We start from the raw sequence: 20,429 nt of genomic DNA on the forward strand, positions 1-20,429 counted from the left end.
AAATCTTGAATTTATTCCCTAGTCAAGTCAAGTGGTTTGGTGCCTTGGAGGCAGGACTACCATCCTCCGTACACGTTCCATGCATTGTCCCACCTCTCCTAAAAATACTTGGTCAGCACTCTGCTGTCATATTACTTTGGCACTCATCACTGCAAAGTGACAGAGGAATATTTAGTAGGAGCAACCCCTCTGGAAGGGAAGATTGTTTTATGAAGATCAGTAGAGCCACCTCCAGTGCACCAAACGGCTTCATTTGCCTGTAGAATAAACTCAAGATTTCCTGAAAATAAGAAAATCACATTATTATTTAAAAGAGATGAATCACTAGTAATTTTTAAATGAATCATTTTAAAAATGAAGAACCAATATTTTCAAGGTAAAAAACATTTGACAATTTAAGGGCTTTCTGTAAAATGTGAACTATGTTATAGGAGTTTATATTGTAAAGCTTGATATTTATGTCACTTAAATGGAAATAACCTTGAAGTAAAATAATTGAGGACATGGCACAAAATGTATACAGCTTTCTATGTAACGTCAAGCAGCCAAGCAACGTACACAAAACACTAGTCACATGGCAATGCCGTTGCATAGCTGAAATTTAAAAAACAAACAGAACTGAAAAGAAAGAAATCTGATTATTTACGACCCAACAGCAACACAATTTAGAATACATTAATGTAGAGAATTTTCAATATCGAAAGAAATGAAAGAGATGGATATTGCTAAATAGAAAAGCCTTGCAGTGTGTTCCCTGTGGCAACCATGAAATTATGTTGCCAAAGCAATAGGAGGCCAATAGGATTTATTGTTACAAGTAGGTACTTATTCTTGCTCCTGACCTAGAAACCTCTTAAATGAATAGAGATCACATAATGTTTGTACAAAATCTAGGCACACACATGGCTTTAACCCAGCACAGGAGGCAGAGAGATTGTCCTTCGCCTTCTTAATAATTAGAATGCTATTCATTGCACAGGCATCAATCAATATTCCCCATTGTTACCAGTGGGATAAATTGCATGATATTGGTACCATGCATGGCATCATAAATTCAAGAATATTGGTCTTGAACTTCAAGTAATTTCTTCAGTATAAATCCTATTTAAATGCTGGTTTGGTGGAATTCCGGTAGTAAAGCTTGATATTTTTCTATTCTGTCTAAATTGCATTTTTTTTTTCTCGAGTGACTCAGAATTCAGCTTATTCAAGCATTTGGACATTAGCCTTAGTGCTTTATGAATGAACAGACTGTGGATAATATCTCTTGAGAAAAATAAGAGGCCAAACCTGGATATAAATGCCAGTATGGATCATACTGTGACTCACGTTACACTGTAGTTTAGTGAAGAACATTTCGATGAAAAATAATCATTATCCATGGATACAATAAGCATCAGAGGTCACCACGTCCATACCTCAGCCTGGTCTACAAAACTCTGTGCCTCTTAATTGCCTCTCTGGAAAGTACATGACAAGTGGGCATATAAAGTCCCTTAAATGTAATACAAAAATACTTTAAGGAGAAGCCCATGGAAAAAATTTATTAAAGTGTTGTACTACCCCCCAAAAATTATACAAATCACCTTATTATGGGAAATGCTTATAAAGTGCTTTTTTCCCTGCACTTACTGCTGCATCAAGGCTTCACTTCCTGGATAAAATGGTGATGTCACATCCTGGATAACATGGTGATGTCACGGCCCGTCTCCCAGAGCTGCGCGGACTGTGGCTGCTGGAGAGGATGATGGCAGGGGGACACTGAGGGACACAGGGCACTGGAGGGACACTGAGCATCCCTCTGCCATCATCCTCTCCAGCAGCCACAGCCCATACAGCTCTGGTAGTCGGGTCGTGACATCATCATTTTATCCAGGAAGTGAGATCACCATTTTATCCAGGAAGTGAAGCCTTTATGCAGTAGAAAGTGCAGGGAAAAAAACACTTTATAAGCATTTCCCGTAATACATGTATATTGGTGATTTGTATAACTTTTGAGGGGCAATACAATACTTTAATAAACATTTTCCCCGGACTTCTCCTTTAAGTGTGAACCAATTGAGCTGAGTAGCCTAGTAATTTCTTAATCATATTCCTATAAGTTCAAGAGGCGTAAACAGGGCAAGGTCTTAATTTAATGTTAAAGTTTATATTTTATTCCAGTTCAAGTTCCTGCTGTCTTTTCTAGTCCCAATCTGGACAAATATTTTCCATACCGTTTGGTTTAAAATCGGCAATTAACTAAGGAGGTTTTCCCATATCACTAGGGTATACCATTACTTTATAATTATTAGACCTCAAGTGATCACAAGAATAAAGGGACCTCTGCACTGATTCCACACTGGGGGGTCTTTCAGCCCCCTCCCTCCATCGACCCCTGCCTACATGATAGTACCCAGCCACCTATTTTGTAAAGGAAGGGGGTGCAGGTCTGCAGCGCGCGCCTCCCATAGACTCCCATTATGAGCGGGAGGCATTCCGTGGCGGACAATTCCGCTAGCTTTGCTCAGTGGGAACGGGGCCTATGGCTTTGTTCACTCACTGTGAAAATTACAGTCGTTATTATTGAAAAGCCATCATTTAACTGCAAATGACAGTCGTTATTTGCTGTGAAATGATGTCCATTCAATAAAAACGGCTGTCATTCTGGCAATGTATGAACATAGACACAGGCTATGTTTAATTGATGTCTTTTTAAAAGTTTTTTTTTTGGCCATTAATAATGATCATATTTATAACATTGATGACATATTAACATTATTAATTTAACTAATGTGGTTATTCTAAAGCATATGTAGAGAAAAGAGGTGGTCATACAGTTGTTTCCGAGTTTTTCATTGGTCACTATTAGTGATGAGCAAACATGTTCGTAAATGTTCGTATGTTCGTACAAACATGACGCTGTTTGTGTTTGCCGATCATGAACAATTTGTTTGATGTCTGAAATGGCTATAATGATCATTTACAAACATATTCTAACTTGCAAACTGTGTAATTTACGCTTTACACCTGATAATATGTTTGCATGTGCGTAGGTCGAAACCTATGGTTCTACTGTACGTTCGTTATTTGTTCGAGAACACGAACCAATCACATTCTTGTTTGTATATGTTTGTGTTCAGGATCTAAACCGAACATCGAAATGTTTGCTCATCATTAGTCACTATAGTGCCCTTGTGTCACCTGAGGGAATACAATTCTACCACGTATAAGGCGAAGGCTATGTTTACACACTGTCTTTTTGAATAACAGTCTGTTGCTGTCAAAGTGATGACTGTCCAAAGAAAAAGGCCGTAGAATGATCATTGTGTGAACAAAGCCCCAATGTGTTTACTCAGTTGTTCAAGCATGGTTGGACTTCTTTTGTATGTGTGTTCAAGCAAGTAAGGACTTATTCACACGTCCCGTAATTTACAGATCTGTATTTCCGTATCCAAGTTAGTTCACATTGCTGTCTAATTGGCTTTTCACACTGTAGATGAAACGGAACAAAATCAATGCCGAAAAAACAGGACATGTCCTAGTGCAGACCCAGATTTTTTTACGGATCCTCTCATTGAAATAAATTGTTTACGGATTGTTTACGGATTGCAACATGTTGGGCATCTGTATTTCTGTATTCCAGTAAAAAAATACGGATGACTCATAGGTCACAAGGTTCTGTTTCTAAGCAACCACAGGCTGACAAGCAATCATGTGACTTATTTTAGGGGTTGGGCAAACTGGTGCTTTTTTTTTTTTTTTAACCTACTCAACTTTATTAACTTGTATAAAGCAGTCAGTAGTAAAAGTGGATTTACGGAAATACAAATGCAATACGGATGTACTACGGATGTCCAATCCGTAATTTTTAGCGGGTTTTTTCAGGACTAGAAAATATTACTGAACGTGTGAATAAGGCCTAACTGTATGTTAAGAAGAAAGTGACAGATTGTTACAAAGTGTCAATTTTACCCATGTATAGAGAATCTAGGATAAGATTTAGGGATGAAGGTGATATAAGGAGCAAGCTCTATCCCTGCTGAAGGAGAGCTAATTTGGATACTTTGCCATGGGGCATTGTATGACTTCTTACTAGTGATGAGCGAACATCCCAATGTTCGGTTTGGATCCCGAACATAAAAAAAAAAAATATTGGTTCGTGGTCACTGAACATTCACGAACAAATAAAGAACTTACAGTAGAAGCAAACATGCGTATGCACATGCGTACAGATCATCAGGTGCAAAGCATAAATTATGCAGTTGCGTACATTTGTAAGTTCAGATATGTATGAAAATGATTGTTATAACCATTCTGATCATCTAACAAATTGTGATTGGCGAAGACAAACAATTAGGGTCATGTTCATACGAACATACGAACATTTACGCTCATCACTACTTCTAACAGCAGTTTGGTAGTCTCAAGGCGACACATTATCACCTCACAGAGGTGTCAAAAGCCTCTTACCTACATAGTTCTGCACTAATAAGGGGAAAAAAACTGGAAATACTTTCTAATAAGTTTTGGGTTTGGCAAATAACCCAAGTCGTGTAAAAGGTCATACTTTGTTTTGAAGGGATACTACCTCCAATAGGTGGTAGTAAGGAGGGCTATTTTGCATATATAGTGTAAATGGTCTTCCATTATGGGATATTAGATAAAGTAGATGTAGATAAAGACTGTAGGGAAGATGTATCACACAGTCTTACAGCTAGAGTGTTGTTTGTTTCCCACAGTAACCAATCGTAGCTTGGCTTTTCAAAGCTGAGCTCTAATTGGATAATTGTATATATATATATATATATATATATATATATATATATATATATATATACTGTAAGACTGCTTGATAAACCTTCCCTATGTGTATCACATCATCATAAAAAATGACCTGAGATCAGTACTTTGAAACCCAAAACTAGCATGGAATATTATATTAATATTATATCTACAAGTGCGTTTTATTGCTTGACAAATTCCTACTGACTCCCTTTAAATAACATTGTAATAAATATTCTAAAGATTCTCCCATGGCGTTACAGTAGCTAATACTGAATTAGCACAGGTGGAAGTCACATATGAGAAAATCCTATAGCACAGTGTGTGTTCTGGCCTTAGGAGCTGCTCATACCATTGGGTACAAAGAAATAAATTTGTTTTCTGTCAGAAGAATATTGAAAGCTTTGTCATCTGTAAGTGTTTCTTGAGGGTTGCAGGAATCCAATTAGCCTCTGATAAAATAATACTGTAGGGGGATTTGATTTATATTATCCTATTGTAGTTTATGTCCCTTTGTGCATTGAAACTTCTAAACCTTTACTGCAAGTGTCCTAATAAAGTCAAGGTCTGTCATGAGGACCAATTAAGTTACCTTTAAGTATTTACCAGTAATAAGATCCAAGTGAAGTATTGATCTATCAAAAAGTGTGACTTGTTATTGTATTTATGGACAGGTCATTGGATTAAGTTATTTTATTTATGAATGATATGTATGAAGAACATGGGAGAACCTGATAAATCTTTCAACCTGGTGTCAGATAGATAATCTACTGAGCTGGAGTCTTTTGTATATATTTAGATTTATATAAATTACAAAACATAGAAGAATGAATAATTAAAAAAAAACAGTGTTATTAAAAGGGTAGCCCTATTATTAAATGTAATTCCCTGACAGTAGGATAGGGAATACCTAGGAGAATGGTGGAGGCTAGTTTAGAAAGAACTTGCTGAAAGTTCAGGTTAGACGATGTTTATCCAAACACGGATGCTCACCATTTTGGATGCCACCCTAAGGACTCCTGGAAAACACGAATACAGCCATAAATTGTATCTATATTTTCCTGGCAGCTCCGGAGCTTCACATAACTTCGTCAGATGGCGGAAGCGAAATGACGAGCGTTCGGGTTCTAACAAACATCGCCGAACTTAAACTATTGGCAAGTTCAATCAAAACCAGTGGACGGGACTCCAACCACTGGGACCCTTGCCACTTTTAAGAATTGAGGAGAAAAGATTGCAGTTAAAGCAGAGGTCCACGCATTGCATCACACTTTAACATGTTACAGACCGGTTCAGAAGCAATGTCAGCTTATTTAATTGAAATAGTACTGTAGCTGATGCTTGTAACAATCTTCCAGCAAATATGGTTGATATATCATTGTAAATAGCTCCTGAAATGGACATTTTATCAATCCAAAAATTTTATCCGCCTGCATTTTAACTTTGACCTTTTCCTGTATCTTTTTCTAGTTATTTTTCTGTGTTTAATATGCTGATTAATTAGTTCCTCATCATCTTTCTTATCTTTTCATTGGTTGGTATTCTCAAATGCAAAAAACATTTTACCATTCTCAACAATTAATCATGAGAGGGGGACTTCAGTGACTTCTTCGCCCCCACCAGCCTTAATTAATAGATATGTCATTATCTGTCTACTAATCAAATATGGGGCAGAAAGAAGCAATAAGGGGCTGCTCCAATGTCATTCAGGCATCATTAAAGTGATTATTAAAATTCTCCTTGAAGGGATATTACTCTAAGCTAAAATACATGTTGAATCATCCCCCCTCCTGGGGACAACCAATTTGTTCTATACTTGTTATTATCTTCTAAGTCTCCTTCCCCCAGTACTTAGTCTCCGGCTTTGTGCTGAAGACACAAAAAACTGTGTGTGAACTGTTCCCTTTCTCCCTCTCCTCCCCTCCCTTACAAGATGGCTCATGTAAGCACATCTAATTAACGTCCCCCGCCGGCTGTATTTGCAATCTGTGATGCCGAGAGGGTTTATCACAGTGAGGTCAACAGCAACTTGACCTCAGATTAACCCTCCAGGTTTTTCTTCGTATCATTAGTTTGTATACTAGACTATACAAATGTTCGTAATAAGATCGTAACTTACGACTATCATTCAGAGTATTATGGTAAATTATTTCAGGTCCTTCCCAAAAGTGTTTGTTTGCAACCAGTAATTGGAGACAACAAAAAAATTTGGCCTAATAGGACCTATAGTCTCCAGGAGAGGGGATGATTCAACATTTATTTTACCTGAGTGGAATACACATCTACCAAGCCATATTACTTGGATACTTAGATATATCAGTGCAATAAATTAAACATTACCCTGGGTGAAAAAAGTATCAGCTATAACTGTGCACATCAACATTATTGTAATTTTTTCAAAATATGTTATTTAGTTTTAGTCAAGTTATTCTTTGGTATACTAGTTAAGTGCCTACATGCCATAATTTATATTGTAATTCAGATATAGTACTGTACCTGTGTCATGTCTTTAATAAAAAAAAAAAAAAACATATGTACCTATACCTACATTTCCATATATTTTATCATATTTAACAATATAATGCAATCCCAAAAGAGATCCTCGTTGCAGGGCACCATGTTGAACCCTTTGACGTATCTTTTTAAAAAGAAATTTTCTTTTTTGAAAAGATAAAAAAGTTTTTTTTTTTTTTTTAAGGAAAGAGAGAAAAAATAATGTGAACTTCTGTTTGATTGCCAGTCTCTAGAGCTTGTCTGCCTGCTGCTGATGTTGGTGTTATATGGAATGCTGTTTAATGATGATGCAAACTATATTACTTCCTGTTATCAGGGAAAGCAAGAAAAATGCCAAATTCTCAACTTCTAAGTCATCTGATCAGACAGCAACTTGGAAATATTCTCTTTATGAAGTAAAATAAGTAAAGTTTGGCATTTATATGGTATTTTATCTAAAGATTTTTTTTAAGTTAAACTTTCACTTAAACGTTTACTTGCAATTTTTCTGAAACTGTGGAATATACCTTTTGATCTTAAAATGTTTCTCTAAATTATAGTTTTTTTTTATTGTTTCTTCTCTTTTAAATTATAGTTTACTTCCTTTACTATCATTTGATATCATGTCTATTCCGTTAAACTGGTTTACACATTAAAGTGCGCTACAACCATCTAACTTATTTACAACCTATATATTAAGAAATCCATATCTTAATCATCGTTCTTATACCAGATAACAAGGGAGCACTTATTGCAGATTGCTCTGTGATTGTCTACATACAGTATGTATAGAAGCAGGGACCCCCCGTCAAAGGTATTGACTCCTGTGCAGTACACCCTGTGACAAAGCCAGGTATAAGAATTGGCCCAGAGATAACTAATGAGGGGTAATGCATACAGCAGCACCTTTTACCTCCAGAGTGTAAAGAAGCAGGAAAAAAAGAGAAACTGAAATCAATAGGAAAAAGTTTGGATTCTACCAAACTAAATAACTTGTAAAGTTGTGACGCTCGGACCTATGGCTATATCGACCTTCGATAAAACTCCGCTAGTGTGACATCCAACTTTCTCAGACACTGTGGGTCAAAGGCCGAGTGCTCTGGTTTGGAAAACGTTGACAAAGCCAAACAGTTCTGCAAGTCCGCTCAACACTTTTAAAACCAATCACATGATCCATTTTATTTATTTATTTTGCTTCTTCCTTCTGTAATTTAATTTACCTCCTCTGTACAGATAGTAGATCAGAAATATGTATATGGTTTCAAAGTTTATCTGGCATAACATAGTTCAGCAGTAGAGATGAGCGAACCTTGAGCATGCTCGAGTCAATCCGAACCCGAACGTCCGGCATTTGATTAGTGGTGGCTGCTGAAGTTGGATAAAGCCCTAAGGCTATGTGGAAATCATGGATATAGTCATTGGCTGTATCCATGTTTTCCAGACAACCTTACAGCTTTATCCAAGTTCAGCAGCCCCAGCTAATCAAATACCGAACGTTCGGGTTCGGATCGACTTGAACCCAGTTCGCTCATCTCTATTAAGCAGCAGTACCACTGCCAGGCACCATGCATCACATATTACAGATCATTCCATGCTTAATACACTACATTGTACTTTGATGTATGATGTTCAAAAGTAGCATGAACGGCTACACATGCATCATTATCATGCTAATTCCTGCATGCAAATATACAGCTGAAGGCATAACTGCATTAAGGCATACCAAGTTTTTGGTGTAAACACTATACAGTATAAGTCTGGTCAATATTTTCAGGGATTTCAGCCTTTTTGTGGTTAAACATATGATAGTAAGATATAATTTATGTTTGTAGCATTAAACACAAGGTATAATTGAAAATTAAAATGTGAAAATCCAACAAAGAGAGGTTATGGAAAAGAGGGCACTCACCATTAAAATCATATCTTTATTACCAATACTTTAAAACTTCCATGCAGTGAGGGCTTACAGCATGTAAGAACGCCTAGCTGAGAATTGCATCGATCACGCTTCTAATGGTCAGTAGAAGTGCAAATGATGCGCAAAACAGCTGAACCTGGCGTCCTTAAATGCTGTAAGCCCTCCCTGCGCGGAAGTTTTAAAGTATTGGTGATAAAGATATGATTTAAATGGTGAGTGCCCTCTTTTCCATTACCTGTTTTTGTTGGATTATGAGGCCACTTGGTTTTCTATAACAGTGAGCACCCTGTAAAGACAATTATTTGTCAAAAAGACTCTTTGCCATCCATGAGCAATTTTTTTTAGTAGTTTAATAGCCGATTGCTATTTTTGATTTACATAAAAAATTTAAATGTATTGTATAGAGCATGAGTTTTACTTATTTTATTCAATAAAAAGCTGTTTTCCATTGCATTATTGACTTTCATTATAAAACTGACATGCCACCTAGGGTGATGGCAGCCCTGGGGGCTTTTGTTAGGCCATTAGCACTATAGCTATTTATGAGCACTCCCTCCTCTGTTTAGTTGCAGTGTTTACTATTGGCCATTGTATTTAAGGGGCTAAACATCCAAGTTTAGAGATATCTCTTATCCTGACCGTTAACATAGGATGTCAACTAAAAGGATTTGTCTAACCGATTCAATTGCTACACAGAACTCCTTAAATTCAAACATAATTTGTATTTAAATGAATTATAAATTTGATTATTTGAAATAAATGACCACAGACTTGAGCAAGTTAGGGGCTTAAAGATCATGGGGACTCCATGGTGATCTGTATAAAGTGGGTTGGAAATAAGAGGTTTATTGTGAATCAAAAGTTACATATACCCAGATCCAGTAGTGACCGAACAGAACCACAAAGGTTGAAATCTCTTCTAGAAGCACATTTACATCATGCACTTGTCGTCATCTTCTTAACTACTATGTAACTATATGAGATGTGCACTATTATGACACTCATTCTAGGCTAAGACGAAACTCACCTTTGCTTTTATTCTTCACAGCAGTCACTGGAAACAAATGATTGCATAAGAGGAAGAGAATAAATAAAAGCAGATTAGATTTGGGGCAAAGGGAGGATACAATGTTTTACGAGTTTGTAGATGGGAAGTTGTATGGCAGGGAGAATTTCTTTTCGAGAATACTTATCACAGACCCTGTGCACAGTCTAGCCTGATCCAGTGGTGATATGTTACTCTCTTTCATCTGTTCTTTCTTCTTTGTCATGTTAGCAAGACTATAGGGCAAAGGGAGCTGAGTAAAGTTCTACATATACATGTTTTACATATACAACAAACCTCACTCATTTATTTATTTTTTAAGTAAATCCAGATACTGATTCAACATTTCTATTCTATTCAACTCTAGATTGAGTTATTTCAATTTCTATACATGATTATGAGAAGAGATATGCTTTACAGCAGCCACACTCTTAGGCAACAATAGTGACGCCAAACTAGGATGTAGTACAGGCCGGCATGAATGGGTTTGGAGAGAGTGCAAAAGAATTGGTAGATGACAATGGTTGTGCTTATTAGGTGTAAAGTATCTTATAAAGGACTGCCAAGGAGGATTTGGAACCATTTTATTTTCAAGGCAAGGGTATATTTATCGCCCAATCACCCTCTCTTTTCTAACTGGCTCATATTATGGGGATAACTTTGGTCTGGGAGATAGGGTTAGAATGGTTGAGGGTTGGGTATAGCAGGTCAATAGGTGATGATGCCCTAGGTAATTATTTAAGAATTTGGGCTAGCACTTAAGGGTAACCCACTTATGAACTTGGATTGGGCTAAGGCCTGGTATAGTAAAACCAGCTGAAGTCCCTGAAGCTGTAAATCATCTAAGTCCTAAACACAAGATGCAGAACTGATTCAGTTCAGTATCACTGTGTCCTGCCCTCACTATAACCTCCCCAGTCACATTAGAAAGTTTGAGTGGGGCGCAGCAATGCCATGATCGATCCAGCAAATGAGCCCCTGCCCATAATGGCTGTTATGGACAATTTAATCCATTTCTTTGTATGTTGGTCTTTATTTTAGTCAGGAAGGTGTGGTAAATTGGGTGGAATAGATTGACAATCCTATAGTCACGTCTGGAACTGATACATTGACTTGTATGGGAACATTTTCTAGGCATGCTCTTTGTCGTGTCCTGCATCATTTGATTTAAAAGGAACCCGTCACCATAAAAATGCTACCTATCGCCATCATGTTATAGAGCAGAAAGAGCTAAGAAGTGTGACATATTTCTATATCTATATAAATATATATGAAATTATTCTGTATAACTTGTAATTTATTGATTGAAATTCCAAATATTAAATATTTTTATGATAAGGAGACCAGTCCATTAAGTGACACCATCCACTGGACTCCTTAACACAGTATGTGCCGGAATCAACGACTTACAAGTTATATTGAATCTTTTCCAGAAAAGCTATATATCAATCTGCTCAGCTTTTCCTGTTCTATAACATGATGGTGATAAATTAGATTAGCATTGTCTCAGAGACATTTTTCCTTTGAACAACATTTTTTGATGACACTTGCCCTTTGATGTGGGCATTAATAACTAAAATTGCAAAAAGTTACAACCATCTCTCAGAAATTCACATTCCTTCTATGACAATATGCCTGGTCATTAACCCCTTCACGTCAGCAATCTGTATATATACGTTCCTATTGCACATACCCCGTGCAGTAAGAATGTATATATACGTTCCTGACTTCAGGGGGCTTTATGATGAGAGCGGGATCGCTGCAGGGATAGCGATCCCGCTCTCATCTGACTGCAGCCCCGGAAGTAATGAGAGTCAGCTGTGATCCTGCAGCCGACCCTTATTAACCCCTTAGTGACCGCCGATACAGCGGTCACTAATGGGCCGGTGCCTTCGGTGCTTTTCATATCGCCCCACCATGAATCCACAGTGGGGGGAGATGAAATAAGTAAAATCAGACCCCAGATAAGCTCCCCTAGTGCCCCAGTAAGTACCCCCCTCCCCGCAGCTAGCCATCAGATCCAAGATGGTCGCCACCATCACTGTGAACAGAGTATATCTGTTCACAGTGATCTCGTAGTAAAAATGAATGAAAGCCCCATGCTCTTTGCCCCTGGACATAGCGGAGAGCATGGGGCAGTGATCGGGGACCCCCCTGTGGGGTCCCGGTACAAGCGATCAGCGGTATATACTATATACCGCTGATCGCTTGTGCCATGTGCCGCCGGCACTTTTTATCCCCTGTCACCATAAATGATTGGGAAAGGGGATAAAAAGTGAAGTGTCCGTCCCCCCCAAGTCCCCCTCCAAGTGACCACCGCACGTCTCCTCTGACCACCACACCTTGCCACTGACAACCGTACCTTGCCACTGACAACCGCACCTTGCCTCTAATCACCCCAAATTGCCAATGACCCCCTCCAGATTGCCCGTAACCACGCTAGATTACAGGTACCCACCTCAGATTACCTATAAGGACTTCAGTTTATCCGTAACCACCCCAGATTGTCCGTAACCACCCCAGATTGTCCATAACCACCCCAGATTGTCCATAACCACCCCAGATTGTCTAATACCTGTGGGGTCAAACTGCTCATCCAACCCCAAGATGAATTCTTTAAGGGGTGCACTTTCCAAAATGGGATGACTTTTAGGGGGATTCTATTCTGCTGACACTACAGGGGCACTACAAACGCACCTGGCGCTCAGAGACTTCTTCGGAAAAATGCTGATTGGCGCTCCTTCCCTTCTGAGCCCCGCTGTGTGCCCATACAGTGGTTTATACCCACATATGGGATACCGTTCTACTCAGAAGAAACTGCGTTACAGATTTTGAGGTGAATTTTCTCTCCTGTTCCTCGTGAAATTGAGACATTTCAAACTAAAGGAACATATTATTGGAAAAATTCAAGTTTTTCATTTTTACTGTCTAATTTTGAATACTTTCCTCTAACACCTGTGGGGTCAAAATGCTTATCCTACCCCAAGATGAATTCTTGGATGAGTGTACTTTCCAAAATGGTGTGACTTAAGGTTTTTTTTCTGTCTGCTGACACTACAGGGGCTCTGCAAACGCACCTGGCGCTCGGAAACTTCTTCAGCAAAATCTGCAATGGAAAAGCTAATTGGCGCTCCCTTCCTTCTGAGCCCTGCTGTGTGCTCATACAGTGGTTTATGCCCACATATGGGGTACCGTTGTACTCAAGAGAACCTGCATTACAAATTTTGGGGTGCTTTTTCTCTCATGTGCCTTTTGAAAATGAGAAACTTTAATCTAAACATATATATTATTGGAAAATTTAAATTTTTCAATTTTTTTACAGCCTAATAGTGAACACTTTCCTCCAGCCCCTGTAGGGTTAAAATGCTAATTATACCCCTAGATTAATTTTTTAAGGTGTGTAGTTTCCAAAATGGGGTAACTTATAGGGGTTTCCAGTATACAAACCTCCTAAATCAACTTGAAAAAAGAACTGGTCCCTAAAAAAAATCAGTTTTGAAAACTTTCACGAAAATGTGGTAATTTGCTGATAAATTTCTAAGCCCCATACGTTTGTGAAATGAAGCCAGAATAAAGAGGACATATTGGTAATGTAACTTAGTAACTTTTTTATGTGCTATGACTTCCTTTTTTTAGAAGCAGAGAATTTCAAAGTTTAATTTTTCATGATATTTTGATGTTTTTTACAAAAAAACACACAAAGTAGTGACCAAATTTTTCCACTAATATAAAGTGCCATATGTTATGAAAAAACAATCTCAGAATCGCTAGCATACGTTAAAGCATCACTGAGCTATAGGCGCATAAAGTGAGACAGGTCAGATTTTGAAAAATGAGCCTGGTCATTAAGGTGCAAATAGGCTTAATCTTGAAGGGGTTAATAATCCTTGCCCAAAATATATCAAATGAATATATTTAAACTTGAGTGGACAAAAGTTATCGTTTTGTGTAAGAATTTAACAAATCCAAAGTAGTTATTGGATACTTTGCACCTCTAACCTTAAATTTGCATCAAAACCAACTACATCTATTTCACTGTTTTACCACTGTTTTATTTGGCACCTGAGTTATTTTAATATGAAATGCTGCAAAAAAAAAAAAAACTTGTATAATGTGTTGTACACACTGCGGGTGGGTGTAATTTATTTATTATATATAGTTCATTATATATATATATATATATATATATATATATATACACATATATACACTGTATGTATATATATATATATATATATATATATATATATATACATATCTGAGGGGCTACGCATTAGGTTGGTTTAGTGCTTTCCCCACTAGGATGCACCCCTTGGCAACAGGCTTCCTGGCTATTATTTGGCTATTCCCGTGTTTTGGGACTCACAACTGAGGCTCCACAGACCCCCTTCTTTGCATAGATAGATAGATAGATAGCGGTTCAGGGAAGAAAAAGAGTGCTGCACCTCACACCTATGGCTGATACTAGTGCCCCTAGGCTAAATAAAAAACACATCAGAATTTTGTGTATGAATTGATCAAGCCATACTGCCCCATGTACCTCGTGCCGGTATCTGATACACATGGGTCCACACCGTGCCAGTCAGTGGCCACCAACCCCGCAGGCACGCACAGTCAGGGAACGGGGGCCATGGGACGGCCCTGCGACCCCCATGCCACAGGACCAGACCCAAAAACACCACACCAGAACCCGGCCAGCACCGCCGGCGGAGAAGGTCGCCCCCAAACAGCACAAGTCTGGATGAGGTATTGCACTCACCATAGCTGCTGCAGACAGAATGGGAAAAAACAGGAGGGATTTCCCATGTGTATCAGATACCGGCATGAGGTTCATGGGGCAGTATGGCTTGATCAATTCATACACAAAATTCTGATGTGTTTTTTATTTAGCCTAGGGGCACTATTATCAGCCATAGGTGTGAGGTGCAGCACTCTTTTTCTTCCTTGAGCCGCATTTTGTTTCTCTCTTTTCTCCGTGTTTTTGCACTCCTCCTGGTGAGACCCACATGACCGCAATTAGCAGGAGACACCTGAGTGCACATGGTTTTAATCCCTCCTGTTTTTTCCCATTCTGTCTGCAGCAGCTATGGTGAGTGCAATACCTCATCCAGACTTGTGCTGTTTGGGGGCGACCTTCTCCGCCGGCGGTGCTGGCCGGGTTCTGGTGTGGTGTTTTTGGGTCTGGTCCTGTGGCATGGGGGTCGCAGGGCCGTCCCATGGCCCCCGTTCCCTGACTGTGCGTGCCTGCGGGGTTGGTGGCCACTGACTGGCACGGTGTGGACTTAGTGTAGGGACCCATGTGTATCAGATACCGGCACGAGGTACATGGGGCAGTATGGCTTGATCAATTCATACACAAAATTCTGATGTGTTTTTTATTTAGCCTAGGGGCACTAGTATCAGCCATAGGTGTGAGGTGCAGCACTCTTTTTCTTCCTTGAGCCGCAGATAGATAGATAGATAGATAGATAGATAGATAGATAGATAGATCAGCTGGCAGATTCTAGCTGTTATTTTAACATACAGCATTACATTATATTGCTATGGTTTTGAAACTCTATAAATGCCCTATAAATTATTTCTTTCAACTCAGCTACACTGAGATATTGGTAATTGTCTAAATTGAGATTGTTTGTCACAATATAAAGCTTTGCCCTTGAGGCCATCATAAACAATGTATTTATATATGTACTATAATTCATAGATAGCAGTAGAAGAATTTCATTTGTGAACTGCATCAAGACTAAAATTTCCTTTAAGGGGTTTTACATCCAAAAAATGATTGATGGACAATACTTAGTTCATCAACGGCTAAGCAGTTGAGTGGCGTAACCAGCAGTCACTTATTCTGAAGGTCTGATATGGCTGCACTGTGAATGGGCCAGAACCTTTAGATTCTGTTCACCGCATAATGGCCTTACCTGGATGATGTGGCTCTGAGCATTTACAGCCACTACGCAGAGAATGGAGCGGTTTCTGGCCTATTTACATCAGCCTTGCAGAATAGCTAGCCAATGGAGGGTTTGGGTGTAGGCACCTTGCCAAAAAAGATTGCGGATTAACCATCAAACCCTTTTTTTTTTTTTTTAACCCCTTAAAATCCCCAGTAGAACCATCTAAAGACAATAGAAAATGTATAAGTAGATTACAGACTGTTGAAAACTACAGCCTATAGTCTCTCTTCTCCATTTAAAATGACGTCCATCATTTTGAGTCTAAAATAACAGACGTTATTAAGCTGTCTGGCCTCCCCTTAGTGCAATGATGGCTGTTTTTACATTATTCTAGTTTGGGGTTACTAATTGCCCTTTGGGGGCCGTTTAATTGAAAAGTCCATTTAACCCCTTAAGGACAGAGCCTGAAATGACCTTAATGACAGAGACAAATTTTATGAATATGACCAGTGTCACTTTAGTCATTAATAACTTCGGGATGCTTTTACCTATCCGGCTGATTCTGAGATTGTTTTCTCGTGACATATTGTACTTTACATTTCTGGTAAATTGGAGTCGATACTCATAACAAATCTTTATGAAAAAAACCCAAATAAGGTGAAAAAATGTGAAAAAATGCATTTTTCCAACTTTGAAACTTCTTTGCGTATACAGAAAGTGGTTATACCACATAAATTATATATTAAATAGCATTAGCAACATGTCTACTTTATGTTGGCGGCATTTATTAAACTATCTTTCATTTTTTTTAGACGATAGGAAGCTTAAAACATTAGCAGCAAATTTCCAAATTTTCAGTAAAATTTCAAAATCAGATATTTTTAGGGACCTGTTCAGGTTTAGGCTGGGTTCACACTATGTATATTTGAGGCTGTATTTGTGAGGCTGTATAGCAACCAAAACCAGGAGTGGATTGAAAACACAGAAAGGCTCTGTTCACATAATGTTGTAATTGAGTGGATGGCCATCATTTAATGGCAAATATTTGCTGTTATTTTAAAACAACGGCTGTGGTATTGAAATAATGGCCGTTATTTACTGTTATATGGCGGCCATCCACTCAATTTCAACATTGTGTGAACAGATCCTTTCTGTGTTTTCAATCCACTCCTGGTTTTGGTTGCTATGAGGACCTGACATGAGGACCAAATACAGCCTCAAATATACATAGTGTGAACCCAGCCTGAAAGTGTATTTGAGGGGCCTGTATGTTAGAAAGCCCCACAAAGCACCCCATTTCAGAAACTGCACCCCCCAAACTCTGCAAAAGCACATCCAGAAAGTGTTTAAACCCTTTAGGGGAGTCACAGAAATAAAAGCCAAGTGTGTAAGGAATTTGAAAATTTTAATTTTCTGTGCAGAGATTTTATTGTAATCCAATATTTTTCATAATTATAAACCTATTACCAGAGAAATGCACCCCAATAATTATTGCCCCGTTTCTGCAGTTTATAGAAATACCCCATATGTGGCCCTATTGCGCTATTTGACGCAACCACAAGCCTCAGATATAAGGGAGCGCCTAGTGAATTTCAACACCTCCGTTATATTTGGTCATTTTTGACTGTACCACTTCAGGTTGGCAGAGGCTCTGGGGTGTCAAAACCTAAAAAACACCCCTAAAGGGACACCATTTAGAAAACTACACCCCTCAAGGAATGTAACAAGGGGTGCGGTGAGCATCTGGACCCCACAGGTGCTTCACAGATTTTCCGAACAATATGGCGTGAAAAAAGAAAAATTTATTTTTTACACTAAAACGTTGTTCTAGCCTTCAATTTTTCATTTTCTTAAAGGGATAAGAGGCAAAAAAAGACAAAAAATGTGTAGCGCAGTTTCTCCCGAGTACAGAAATACCCCACATGTGGCGATAGAGTGCCAAGGGGGCGCAGGACGAGCCTCCAAAGGGAAGGAGCGCCAATTGGCTTTTGGAAGCTGAATTTCACTGAAAAGGATTTCAAGGGCCATGTCGCATTTACAGAGCCCTCGTGCTGCCAAAACACTGGAAACCCCCCACAAGTGATTCCATTCTGGAAACTACACCCCTCAAGGAATCTAACAAGGGGTGCAGTGAGCATATGGACCCCACTGGTGACGGGCACAAATGTGGAACAATGTGACGTGAAAGGGAAAAATTTCATTTTTTCACTTTCATGGCACAAATGTGCCCGTCATCAAGGGGTCCATATCCTCACTGCACCCCTTGTTAGATTCCTTGAGGGGTGCAGTTTCCAGAATGGGGTCACTTGTGGGGGGTTTCCAGTGTTTTGGCAGCACGAGGGCTCTGTAAATGCGACATGGCGTTCATCATCCATTCTAGCCAAATCCAACCTCCAAAATCCAAATGGCGCTCCTTCCCTTCGGAGGCTTGCCCTGCGCCCACATGGCGCTTTATGTCCACATGTGGGGTATTTACGGACTCGGGGGAAATTTATCTACACATATTGTGTGTTTTTTTCTCTTTTAACCCCTTGTGAAAATGATAAATTCAAGGCTAAACCAACATTATAGTGTAAAAAATGTAATATTTCATTTTCACGCCACATTGTTCCACATTTGTGCCCGTCACCAGTGGGGTCAATATGCTCACTACACCCCTTGTTACATTCCCTGAGGGGTGTAGTTTCCATAATGGGGTCACTTGTGGGGGGTTTCAACTGTCTTGGCAACACAGGGGCCTTTTGAATGCAACATGGCCCCTCGAAATCCATTCCATCCAAATCCAGCCTTCAAAAACCAAATGGCGCTTCTTCCCTTCGGAGGCTTACCCTGCACCCGCATGGCGCTTTATGTCCACATGTGGGGTATTTCCAAACTCAGGGGAAATTGCTCTACACATTAAATGTTTTTTTTATCTTTTAACCCCTTGTGAAAATGAAAAAACATGACAAGATTAATGATTTAGAGTAAAAATTTTACAAAAATTACACTAAATGTTGGTCTAGCCTTGATTTTTTTCCATTTCCACAAGGGGTTAAAAAAGAAAATGAACACAAAACGTGTAGGGTAATTTCCCCTGAGTACGAAAATACCCCACATGTGGACATAATGTGCCATATGGGCACAGGGCAAGTCACCAAAGGGACAGAGCGCCATTTAGAGGCTGGAATGGAGGATGGAGGCCATGTCGCAATTACAAAGCTCCTGTGCTGCCAGGACAGTAGAAACCCCCGACAAGTGACCCCATTCTGGAAACTACACCCCATAAGGAATCCAACAAGGGGTGCAGTGAGCATATGGACCCCACTGGTGACGGGCACTTACGTAGAAAATGTGCCGAGAAAATAAAAAATACAATTTTTTTCATTTTCACGTCCCAAATGTGGCCGTCACCAGGGGGCCATATCCCCGCTGCCCCCCTTCTTAGATTCCTTATGGGGTGTAGTTTCCAGAATGGGGTCACTTGTGGGGGGTTTCTACTGTCCTGGCCGCACAGAGGCTTTGTAATTGCATCATGGCATCCTCTAATGGGAATGGCGGCCATACCTATTTAGCTGGGGAAAAGGGACAATTCTAATTTATTTTGGGGGTATTAGGCCAATTATTAGTTTATAAGGTTGAAAATGACAGGTGTCCATCAAATTCAACCTGTGTTGATCCAGAGGAAGGCAAAAAAAAACCCTCGTAAGGCAGACGACAGTAGCCTCATCACAGGGGAAAAATTCCTTCCCGACTCCATAATGGCGATCAGAATAATCCCTGGATCAACGTGACCCCTGAAATAGGAATAAGGGACAGAATTTAGATAATGTAGAACCCCAATGACGTGTGGTGCGCCTTGGAGCGATCCAGTATGCAGAGTCCGGGGTGATCAGGACAGGTGTCACACTGGTAAATGGTGTCCTTCCTGATCCCCCTGTTACACCACACTCTGCACTTCTTCTGGGGTCTCCCTTTCTCCAGTGTGGGGGACGTCACCTGGAAAATGTTGCCCTGGTGCGATACGGGGTCCTTCATATCCAGAAGCGCTGGGTCCGCTCCATGGCTGCTAAATATTAGGGCTTTATTACTGCTTCTGATATGTTCGGATCGTGCCGCAAGCTACAGGGCAGCGAGAGACCAGAGGAGGGGGGTGCTGGTATAAAAGTTATCCCCGTACAGATGGTGACCTTTATCCAGCAGTGGGAAGATCAGTTCCCGGACGATCTTCCCACTAACTCCGAGGATGGGGGGGCATCTGGGGGCTGGATTCGGGTGTCCCTTCCTACATACACTCTAAGGGTACGTGCACACTGCGGAATCGCGACAGATAACC

General features: G+C 39.6%; 1 protein-coding gene across 3 annotated transcripts in view; it reads right to left on the reverse strand.

Annotated features, from left to right (window-relative positions):
• The window catches only part of CADM2 (cell adhesion molecule 2), a 1,249,250-nt gene that overhangs the window by 351,545 nt on the left and 877,276 nt on the right, over positions 1 to 20,429 (reverse strand). For 2 of the 3 annotated variants that reach the window (XM_069944427.1, XM_069944425.1), the window contains exon 2: positions 10,203 to 10,229. The exons of the other annotated variant lie outside the window; for it this stretch is intronic. In XM_069944427.1, coding sequence (XP_069800528.1) covers positions 10,203 to 10,229 — 27 coding nt within the window. The remainder of the gene's footprint in view (positions 1 to 10,202; positions 10,230 to 20,429) is intronic. 3 annotated transcript variants of the gene reach the window in all.

The sequence above is a fragment of the Dendropsophus ebraccatus genome, chromosome 11 (assembly GCF_027789765.1).
Source record: "Dendropsophus ebraccatus isolate aDenEbr1 chromosome 11, aDenEbr1.pat, whole genome shotgun sequence".
NCBI lineage: Eukaryota > Metazoa > Chordata > Amphibia > Anura > Hylidae > Dendropsophus > Dendropsophus ebraccatus.